This window comes from Cupressus sempervirens, chromosome 3, assembly GCF_028749045.1.
Source record: "Cupressus sempervirens isolate cs-2001-9-10 chromosome 3, ASM2874904v1, whole genome shotgun sequence".
Classification (NCBI taxonomy): Eukaryota; Viridiplantae; Streptophyta; class Pinopsida; order Cupressales; family Cupressaceae; genus Cupressus; species Cupressus sempervirens.
This window is the reverse complement of record NC_143120.1, coordinates 391,909,857-391,921,981: the sequence shown is the minus strand read 5'-3', so window position 1 is coordinate 391,921,981 and position 12,125 is coordinate 391,909,857. Positions and strand designations below refer to the sequence as shown.

Here is a 12,125-nt window from a genome sequence, read left to right as displayed (position 1 = left end):
ATTTTAAATAATTGTGAAAAGACTCCAAATTGAAAGGAGGATTAACATCCTTGGGAATGGGAATTAGTTTCCTTCTCTCTTAGAATATATTTAGGGATAACTTCTTGTTTTAGCACATCCTTGTGTGCATCATAAATTGCTTTCTCATTCTCTAAATCAATATCCACACTTAAAGCATTGGTGATACCAAAATTGTGCACAACACTTTCTCTATGATTTTTTACCGTGGAGAACTTGTCTTAGTGTATGATACACATTATGAAGGGGTCATAATTATTCACCAAATCCCTGATTAGGTTGACATCCACATAAACATTAGGAACAATAAACTTTTCTAAGTTTAGGAACCAAGGATTGCAAATGGGAACATCCCTAACTTGGTTATTGTAGAAATACATGAACAAGGACCTGCCAATTGAACTTGGAGTTTCAGGATAACTGCATCTGAAACATTTATCCATTCAAGCTTGGTCATTTGTTGATAGTGCATTCAATGTCCCATGTAGCAATTATGCTCATTCCTCAGAAAATTTTTCCTTCTCAATCTTCTCTTCACCATCAAACTTAGTAGAGGAGCCTGGTTGTGCCATTGTCTATAAAAAAAACTTCACCCTTCACTAGAAAATACTTTACAAATGCTTTCACCACTTGTCTTTGAATTTTAGAGAAACACTTCACACCGTTACACAATTTACAATGCTCAAAATTAGATACACAATGATGAACAAGCATGCAACTTACTAATTCTTTGTGCATACAGAAAATATCCATCAACCTCGAGATTAATGTTTCATGCATATCAATTTACTTAATAGTGTTTGTAGAAGAAAATTGACATGTCAATAGCTAAAACACATAACCTACTAGTAGTTATAAATTAAACAATTCAAATTGTGTGACATGGAAAAGGAGCGTCCATCATGTCAAGATTTCATTGGCTTTACTCATACCTTTACCGACCTTTACCTTGGAAATTTCAGCAGTATGATCCATGGGTCACATTATCCCACCACTACATGCCATGAAAGTAGCACTTTAATAACCTTGCAATCATGTGCAAACCACACCGATTTTTTCACACAATTGCAACCTTTAAAGAATTCTTGGTGCTTAACTTGCAAGCATGTGCAATGCTTGGTAGTAACTTTAATATTTATAGTAATGGAGAAAGGACTATTCATCAAAAAATATTTTTGCACCATCACAAACCACCAATGCAAGGAAAAACCAACTTGTGTAGTTGCAAAAAACACTAGCATTCTTTAGCACAAGATTGCAAGTCAATTTGATAGTAACTTTAAGGTCTCACAAAGTCATGTACACCATTGATATTTCTTCATGAACATGTGGCAAAATCTTGCTTTTTCGCAGTTCAAGCGCTTCTTTTTAAAAATAGCCTTGCAGACATGTAGATAAGCCTTGCCTTTATTTTTTAGATTGGAAACATGGCAACTAACCATAATATCACAACAATAAAATAATCATTTTAATAGCACCTATGATCATGAGAAAAAAGGAGAATGGATCACTCTCCCATGAGACACATCAAACATGTACAGTGATCCACTGCATATTCACCCTTTACAAACTAAGACCCCAAAACAACCCACAAACATGCGGTAGACATAAAACTTGACTATCACAATAGTTAAGATCACACATTCACACTTACTAAAACACTAATCGCCAAACACCTTGTAAACATGCAAAAAATATGAAACTTCAAGAGATAACCATTTCACACGATCACAACCTTCAAGAATTAGCATTTCCTAACCTTGTGAATACATGATAAAAATAAACCCAACCTCTCAAGTGGCTTCTCATGTTATATGAAGATGACCACTTTTTGACTTGCAAACAAGAAGAAAAAAAAAGGACAATTGACTAATGTTGATCACGATGATGCATACATCTAACAAATCATTAGCAACCAATTGGAGAATAGTGAAGCACAAAAAATCCAACTCAACATTTCAAACCTTATATATTGTACATAAGGGAAAATGAAGTTTACATACACAACAAACTTTGACAAGGAAAAACAAAAATAAAATTAGATGAATCTTTCAATCCTAATAGTTGAAATCTTTGATTTGTTAGCTTTTTTATTAGTTTTAAGTCAAGTCTTAGTATTTTCCTTGTAATTTTGCGACTTATTGGGCCCATTGCAAGTAATGTTTACTTATAAGTGTCGGTCAAAACAAAATCTCCAAATTGCATGATGTTATTAGGATTTTTATCTTGACACACATTAACAAAGAGTTTGTTAAACTTGCAGTTGGGACTAAAGGTTTGAATTGCAAGTTTGAGTTTATTGGTTGTAATCATTAATGGCCCTTTCTTTACATTATATTCCTTTCTCTTTTGTTTAACTTAATTCAAGTCGCTTTGAAGTTTGTTTGATTTCTTTGCATTGCACATTTAAGCTTACTATTAGCACCTTCTCATGTTTGTGGATTGATCCAAGCCTTCATTTCACTATTTCTTTTCCTTTTATTTAGTGAACATTATTTTGATTATGCTTTTTCCTAGGACTGTAATTCAAATTTCTTTCATTTTTGTATCTAAGAATTGTTTTTATTTTGATCTTTTTTGAAACACAAGATTCTATATTGTATGAAGTCACTATTTATAGATTACAACTCTATGTGCTTTTTTGCATTGTAGTTCTTTAATCAAGTTTTTGTTAATGTATTTCTCATTTTTACTTTGCACCTTTTCTTTTTCCCTAGTTTTCTTCTAAGATCAAGGCTTTGCATTTTTTTCCCTAGTCTCCTTTTGGCTTTTTTGTTGAGTTATACAAATTGGTGCTAAATTTATTTTATTCTAGAATGTCTTTATAGATTTTTTTAAGAATGGGTGTCAATAGTAATCTACATACTAAGATCACAATTCTATGATCGAATCCTTGATCTCTTTGCAAACAAATTAATAGCAATAATTTTTTGTAGGCAATGCAAGTACAACTCAATTTCAACACAACATGAACATAAGTGATTACCTTTCTATCCATAGTTTATTGTGAAACCTTTCTATAAGTGATTACCATAGAAACCAAGAAAGCCCCAACAAAAGCTCTCTTGTAAGTTTAAACCCAACGTTCATAGCTTAATGAAGATATCAACTTGGTTGTAAAAGTAGAGCCCCCCTTCAAATGCCTTATTTTTGCCTAACATCAACAAAGAGCTAACAAGAAAGACTATTGATAGCCTACAATACCTCCATTTCCCCTTTGAATTCCATGTGTGATATGCCCACAATTCCAAGAAGGGTATAAAGACACCCAAATCCCCACGAACTCAGTCAAATAATTAATGCCATCTTCAACAAATTCAGCTAGATTACAAGAATATGCCTAAAATCACTCCTTGTAAGACACACATTTACTTTCATAGGCCTAAATCCTTTAATTTGCCCATACCTACATTGTTTGTACCAAAAACATGATTTTCATGTATAAATGGAAGATTCTACTCTAGATATTTCCATGCAAATAAATCAAAGAAAATAAATCCACAAATTCTACACTCACCTTCCTATATCCTCATGCACACAAAATCGTCCATGAGCTAATAGCCATTTATTTTTTGGGAAAAAGTTGTTAGTAATTAGATCACTTGGGCAAGTTTAGTGGTACTAATAATATACAATTTTATTAACACATTTGTGCAAAAAGTGTTAAACCAATTGTACAAATTGTTTGGTTGTCAAACCAAATGAGTAATGAGATAATAGGAAATATGTTTCCCAAGACACTCACCACCTTTTCACCCTTGTGTGCATAAGATCCCATAATTAAGTTGACAGGCTTCCTACAGTGGCAACAATCTTCAATGTAAACATTTTTCATTTTGAAAAAATTTGACGTTCATTTACATGTCAGAAAAATAAACTAGAAGTAGACTAAATATAATTATAATTAAAATCGTGAAAATTGCAGAGAGGAAATGGAAGTAAAAATGAGGCAAATCAAGAGTCTCGAATCATTTCCTCATACCTCTTAGACTCACATAAATATGCAATGATGGAAGTTATGAGATTATGAAAATAGGCGCCTCGTGAAAGATATCTCTCGACTTATTTTATAAAATATATATAAGCTAGTATATATCTTTTATACTCAAAAGCCAGATCTTTAATACATTAAGTCACATACAAAACCAATCCAAAAATTGTCCAAATGCAATGTACCGTTTAAGACCTATGGATGCAACTTCTACACTTCCCCAAAGACATCTTTTAAGCCTATCCTCTCAAATATTCTCCCAAATGCTTATTCTTCATGCTTTGCTGATAAATGCTTCAGACATTATTCTCCATGTATCGTTGAAAAGATGAGATTCGCGCCCTTACGATCTTTGAAGACCTTTGCCTTGAGCTGACTAAATCCGCGGGATTTTAACAGTCAAAATGAATAAATGCATCTAGGGTTAGCCAGATGATTCAAGCAAAGTCGGGCATTCTGGATATGATGCAGATCGCATCAGAATCTTTTAAAAACCAAGAAATTAGGTCCACAGTTCAGAAAAACTTGGCGACTGGCAACCATGGACTCCACAATCTCCAGGTCCACGGATCGAAAAGATAAGTTTTGAGAAAATGTATAATGAGTAGAGAAGCTTTTAAATTAAGCTCGTTTAACGATCTTTTTGAAAACCTCGTATGAAAGATCTTAAAAATTGTTCAATGGGATGCTTATTTACTGATTATTCTAACATTTTGATATGGATAATTGATTCTGATTGAAAATATTAATGTTAAAAATTCAAATTTCATTCTTATGTTTTGAAATGGATCATAGACTTTGATTTTTTCAAATATTGATATTTTAAATTTTAAATTCAGAAACAGTGGTGAGAACTGCTTTTGTACTGTGGAAATCTGATGACCCTGGATGATCCTCTATTATTAAAATTAAATCCACTCTGTTGTTAAAGATAAATCCATTAAAAATAAGCCGATTGATCATGATTTAGTTAAAGTTAGCTAAGAGGAGACGAAACTGGATCGATAGAGCATTCCAGCAGCAACCAGATCTTAAATGGTCTGTGAATGGAAATATTGATGCATAATATTCAATTCAGAAACAATGCTGTTAATTCCACGAATCGTAAAAATCTAACAACCCTAAACGATCACTCTATTGATTGGAAATAAGCCATAGCTCTGAGAATGAGTTGGTAAAAGGCCCAATATACCAGATGACAGAGCAATCCGATAGCGAATAAATGATTCCAAGTTCAATTGCTAAGAGCTCAACATTTATGCTCCATTTATACAGGTAAAGGTGAAAAGTTTAATGTACATATGGCAAGATTCAGAATCCAGCCTTTTCAAATCCATGCAGATCGCTATCCTTAATTGAAGATTTACGTTGCACTGCAACCTTGGCAAGTTTTTCTGCAACTTTCCAGGCAGAACAATTCTGCGTTTGTGAAAGTGTGAGCATGTCGACCATGGAAGGAGTTTGATATTCCATGGTGAAGGCCTCCATGCTTTCACCTCGCGTGGTGGCGCGTTGGCGGAAGTGAGAGCTATGGGAAGAGAGAGCGTAAGCCCTGCCTGACCTTTCATAAGTGTGCTGGTTCTCCATTCTCGACTCGATTTCTGTAAGCTCGGACTGCAGGGCAACACAAAGCCCGTCCGAGCTCCATCTCTGCAAAGCAGCTTTGGCTTTGCGGATCACCTGCTGCGCTTCTGTCATCTTACGGCAGTCCGCCAAAGCCCTAGCCTGCGAAATCGCCAGGGCCGTTTTAACCCTATTTCTCTGTCTCTCCACCTCGACATTCTTCTGCGGAACGGCGCGGTCGGGTCTCGATATAGAAACCCCTCGCCTTTCCGTCTCTAGGGTCTGTCTCGACACAGGATCTCTGCACAAAACCCTGACGGCGAGTAAATCAGTAGTAAAATCTTTTGTGGACGGAACGGCCAGATCCACAAGAATGTGTTTCTCCTCCTCGGCGTAAAGATCCCCAAGCTCGACCATCCCCTGCTTCCCCGAACCGCAAATCTCCGTCCTGTAACTCCCGGCATGGATGGTCTTGAGTTCGACTCCCTCAAATTGACGAAAAATCTCCAACCTTACGTCCTGCACGACGACACTTAGCAGCCCGCCAATGCACTGTGCGAAAGCGTCCTGGACCAAAGATTCCGACTGGATGAAAGAAAATGTGCCGCCGGAATCCTCCGCAATTCGGTGCATTGTGGCCGAGTCGTGATCGACGCCGAAGCCGAAAGCATGGATAGGAAAATTGCTCCTAAATTCATGCCTTTCATTCGACATACAGAACGTGTCCTGGCCGTCGGAAAGCAGCATTATGCCGGCCACAGGATTCCTTTCACGGCGATCTTGAAGGATCTTTACGCCCTTTCGCACACCATCGCCAATATTTGTGCCGCCGCTGCAGATCAGGCGGTCGATCACTCGCCTCGCAGATCTCTGCCCTTCCTGTGTCATGCAAATCAAGGGAAAAAGCCTCCGTGAAGTGGAAGAAAACACGACTACAGATAACCGATCAGCGGGGCTGAGGCTTCCAATGACGAAGCTTATGGCCCGTTTGAGCAGCCCAAGCTTTGTTCCCGCCATGCTTCCGCTTACATCCAGAACTGCTACCAGATCCACCGGCGCTCGCAACCTATTACTCGACGGCCCTGAATCCGCCTTTACTATGCTTTGCGGGGCTTTGATGTGGATCAGGACTGTTAAATCACGGGCATTCCCAGCGGCTACAGCCTCGGCTTCCGGATGCAGGGCTATGTCGATTTGTTCTTCTCTGCTATTGCAGCTACCTCCTTCCCTTTGAACAGCAAAAGAATTCATGAATAATTTTTCATCGTCATTGTAGGTCGAGGGTTCGGGGGTTTCTGTGTTGTGGTTTCCTCTTAGGCCTGCTATGGATTCGTCCAGCATTCTTAGGACGGGATCCATTCTTTTCTGCTCTTGCTCTGCATTCCTGAGGCCTTCTTGCTCTCTGAGCTGCTGTTGGTGGCTGAGGAGCGGTGCAGGGCGGGGTCGGGGGTTCGAACTCTGGGCATGGCCGTGCCAGTGCCATGGGACCTCTTTCCAGGTCAGTCTGCAGACGGGACACGTGAGATTCCCGCGCCTGGCGTACGACGCTATGCACGGAAAATGAAATGCATGTGAACACTCTGCCGTGAATATGGCATGTCCCTGTCCTGCTTTCGTTGTCTCTAAGCATATTGGGCAGCAGCTCCTGCTCCTGCTCTTGCTCTGCACCATTCAATTCAAGCATCAGAATTAGGCTAAGTACCTGCTTATGTACTCATCATACAGAGATTTACATCATCTGGGTAAGTCCGGCAAGAATTTAATTATGTATGATTTGTTGAGTATAAATATTTTGGATCACTGTCAATTTTTTATACTCTCATTTCAATGCTGTTCTATGAGAAAGACATGGTATGGACTCTTCATGTTTATTCTCGGAAAATGTTCTCATCATAAGGAGTTTTTATATCATATGACAAAGTAGTTTCTAATTTCAAAATTATGTAAAATTATTCAGTGTCAATATTTTATATCACAATCTCACTTTAATGCTGTCTCATAGAAGAGATATAGTATGAATTCCTAATGTTTATTATCAGAACACTCATCAAGAATGAACAAAATCACCAAGAATGAATCTTGACTAACAATTCTTACTGATCAACTTTTAACTTTCTAATGTTTTAGGCCACAGAACCTCCCATGGAAGCATAGTTGACTGCTTTAAGAATGAAACTATAATTGGAGACATTAAAAGTTTTTAGTCCATAGTAATAGGTGGAATGTAGTTTTTAGATTCAATTAAGATTTAGTTTAGATCATCTATCATTATCGTTAGACTAGTAGATAGTTAAAGGAGTAGAATGATAATGATGTGTTACATAGAATGAAACCTTGATTATTACTACTAAATAGATTTTATACAATTGAATTTAAATATTACTAATAAATAGATTTTATACAGTTTGAATCTAAAACCTACTCTGGAAATTTAGTTATTTAATTACTTTGGCAGGTAGCTTGAAACATTCCAAAGACATCAAAGTTTACAGAGGAAGACATTCAGTAGTCGTCTAAGCTAACTTCTTTCTATAGAGACTGTGAAGTGCTAAATGGAAACACTCAGCCATAATAGCCACTTACCAAAAATAATAGTATTTTTGATATAAATGGACCAATCAACAACCAAAAAGCTAAACATGTGTAATCGACTATTAATACATATATTGTCACCATTAATTCACGTTTTATCATTTTAAGAACTTTTTAAAAAACAATACTTATCACAAATCGTTAGGAACCCTAATTACTATTAGATCTCTTCCAACTAAATGATACTGATAAATGGACGTAGTCTAAAGATTCATTTTAATCCTTCCCACTACTTTTTCTAATTCGAATAGACCGTCCCACTAGGAGCCAATGCCCCTGCCATTGGACGGGATTAAAGTGATACCCACCACAAATATTATTCCATTCCAGGCCCATAACTGTACATCGCCAGGTCAAAAATTAGAAAAAGTAAATGAAGAATCCCCCGGGTAATAGTGTTTAGAATAGAAAACAAGATCTTTGATTATAATTTCTATAGCGGTTCTACTGTATGACTGATGTACGACAGTATCGACAGAAGACAGTGAATGAGTCCTCAGGAAACATGTGATCCAAGCTGAAACAGACTTTTGCTGACGACCCACTTCCTTCAATTAAATAGATCACGAGGACTTTGACGTTTACAGCAACACAATAATTGACATGATCATATAATGAAACCAATGTCGTCTTCCTGGACTGACAGTTTTCCGTTTGTGGACTTACAATAACTTATAGGAAAAGAAAATAACTATACCAAATGACTTAACAATAAAGATGGCTTGCTGGTTGCAGGCATGATAGTATATAGAGGGCTCTTGGATAAATTGTGAAATTTTCTGTATGTTGATGATGAATTGTTGAGTGCCATATGTAATATTAAATTATTATAAAATCAAGTATCTTATATATTAAATAAATTAGAAAGTTCATTAAAGAGAGATTTTGACAATTTATTTTAATTATTTGTATAAGTTTTTGGATTTGATTGTGTTCTAATATTTTTGGATCAATGTTTCGAATGTCATCAGGATGAACATAAGAGAACACAAGGAAAATTCATTTCCATATAATAAAACTCTAAAGTGTTTCTTTTTTTCAGTTTCAATAGAAAAACTTTTGTATATTGATATTTTGGATCTCACTCCACAATCTAGACTCAAAACAAAGAAAACAGATAACAAAATAGAGTGGGATACAGATCTAATAAATTGTGGATCACACTCCATGACTCAACTTCAGAATGAAGAAGTAAATAGCTGATCCAAAACAACATTTCAGATCTAAGATCAGAATGAAGTAGATGTATCTTGGAACATGATTCAAAATATTGAAGAAAGTAGATTTAGTACTAACAATATGTCTGATCACACTATATAATTTATCATCACAATAAAGAAAATAGAATGTATGATAGACTACTATCTTAAACATTGAAAACAGCAGTTAACACTGTAAAGTATGATTCCTAAGACATCGATTCACAAAAATTTACAATCAAATCTAAAAGCAACAATAAACTATTCTCAAATAAAAACCTTGATTCAACTAAACTAACGAACGATCTTCAGTTTCTCAAAAACTACATATATAATCCTGATAGCAATATCACAAAAACAATATTCTGTCTGAACTGAACTCTTAACCCACCAGAGACATAATCGATCTAGAAACATTTCTGAGCAGATCAAATCCTCCACATCTATACACATTTTGGGTGAACATGGAAGCTACCAATAGCTCACAAGACACACAACAAACAAGACGCAAGAAAAATTGTTGAAAATGAAAACCAAAAGAATGGAAAGCACAATAACTTACTCTAGAAAGTAGATGAGCGGAGCTGAAAACGCCCCCAGGCGGCGCCGCTTCTTTGTCCAAGATTGGGCATTTAGCCTTTTGTTTAAGCCTGCAGGCAGAATCTAGATCGTCAAATTCTGAAGAAGCCAAATTGAAGCGCTTGAATCCAAGAGCCATTCCAACGCTTGTCCAAAGGCTACTACTACTTCTACTATTATTGCCCATCTCTATCTCTATCTCCCTCCCAAAGAATCTCTCACATGAAGCAACCAACTCCAAATATGTTACTATTTTATCATTATCTCTGCCTCGTTTTTCTCTATGGTGGGTTTCAGAAAAGTCAAGAAGTCACCTCCATTTTAGAGTGCACGGACATCAAGATAAAGCCTGCAAAAGTGAGCATATCTTAACAATAAGGCAGTGAGTGAGGGCAGAAAGAAGCCATTTTTTAACATTGCATAATTATTACATTTGTATGTTGAAGTAAAGTCAAGCAGTCACCTCCATTGCAGAGAGCACGGACATCAAGATAAAGCCTGCAAAAGTGAGAATTTCTTAACAATGAGGCAGTGAATAAGGGCAGAGAGAAGCCATTTTTTAACATTTAATAGTTACTACATTTGTATGTTTCACATGGGTAGGAGGAAATTGACAAGTTGTCTGAAGTGGAAGTGGAACACTGTTCGTTTATTCCACCACCAGAATATCCTAAGCCAATCTAATCTAATCCAGCAAATTTGCTTTTTGGAAGGGTCGTTCTTGGACCAGAGAGAAAGACCTTGCACAATTGCGCTAGGCACTATCTATGGCTTTAACCATTTTTATACCCATCATGAAATAATTATCCCTTTTGTTATACCCATTAGGAAGTAATTGCAGGTTAAGCAGCTAATTGTTTGTTTATTTGTTATTTTTTAAGGCAAATTGTGCTCTTCACATCAACTCAAATCCCTCTCATGATTAAATTATTAAAAATAGAACTAAGAAAATGGTGGTGACAACAGATAGCAAAAGTATTTTATTAATCTGGTTGCACACATAAAACAAATTACATGGTCTCTATAAATAGAGGACTTCCAACTACAAACAAGGAGTATAGAACATACATGTGGATGGTGTAATGTGAGAGCACTAACACTACACTTAACAACTTTGCCATGTGTTAGGAGATATATTCAATCATGCACACATGGGGTGGAGTTAACTGTAGTTTTAGTTGCAATAGGAAAAAGATGTGGGTTTGGTCTATTCCAACATCTTCTCTTAATTTTTACCACTAAAGGCTCTTTGTGTGGAAGAAATTACAATAAGAAATTCAAATAGAATAGGTCCCCGTATTGAGCCTTGTTAGGTACCCATTTTACAACATAAAAATTTGGTTTCCCTTCTCATTATCAGTTTATTCCTTGTGTCATTATGATATGGGTTTTTTAAACTAGTTCACCCATAAGCATTTGTGATTTCCCCCCAACTAATGCAATTGATTATCATATTCCTAGTAGACGTTTCATCGAAACAAGTGGTTTTGGCTTACCACAAACTTTTAATGGACTTTTTGGTTTTTCACCTAAACAAGTGGTTTTGGCTTACCACAAACCCTTCAATAGACTTTTAGGTTTTTCACCTAAACAAATGGTTTTGGCTTACCACAAACCCTTCAAGCTTTTAGGTTTTCACCTAAACAAGTGGTTTTGGCTTACCACAAACCTTTGTAACTTTGTAAAAATATTGTTCCAATGACGGGGAAACCAACTCTAAACTTTTCTCATGCACAATAATATTGAGTCTATATGAAAAATAATCCATCTACCAAGGCACATGGGTACCTAGCTGTTGTGCTCGCTAGTTCTCTACGAATATTTTTCAGATACAGGGTTCATCAATATGTCAAACCGAAAGGAAAAAAGAACTTGTGGTGTAGGGCACAACCAATAATGCACTTCTTACTAGAACCATCACTATTTGATATTCACGACTTTCAACGTATTATTTCAATATGCATATCATCAAATTTTTCCAATTCTTAGAGTAGCAAACCTTTCTTCCTCTCCCTTTAATTGACAAGAATGCTTCTCCAAATGTTATATGTTTCTCATGTGTTCAATAACCAGTTATCCAACCTGATTTCCTTAGGTGACAACTTTTCTTTCTTCAACTAGCTTCTCTCAACACTAGCAACTTAGATTGTATCTTTAGAGGTTCTCTTCATTCTAGGCATTGA

General features: G+C 36.3%; 1 protein-coding gene across 1 annotated transcript; it reads right to left on the bottom strand.

Annotated features, from left to right (window-relative positions):
* Nucleotides 1-5,122: 5,122 nt before the first annotated feature.
* LOC149566675 (E3 ubiquitin-protein ligase WAV3-like) lies at nt 5,123-10,574 on the bottom strand. Its single transcript, XM_089819990.1, has 3 exons — nt 10,406-10,574; nt 9,926-10,291; nt 5,123-7,234 (listed from the first exon to the last, which is right to left on the bottom strand). Exons 2-3 carry the CDS (start codon nt 10,127-10,129, stop codon nt 5,321-5,323), a joined length of 2,118 nt encoding a protein of 705 aa, XP_089676116.1. The 5' UTR covers nt 10,130-10,291; nt 10,406-10,574; the 3' UTR covers nt 5,123-5,320.
* Between the last annotated feature and the right edge of the window lie 1,551 nt (nt 10,575-12,125).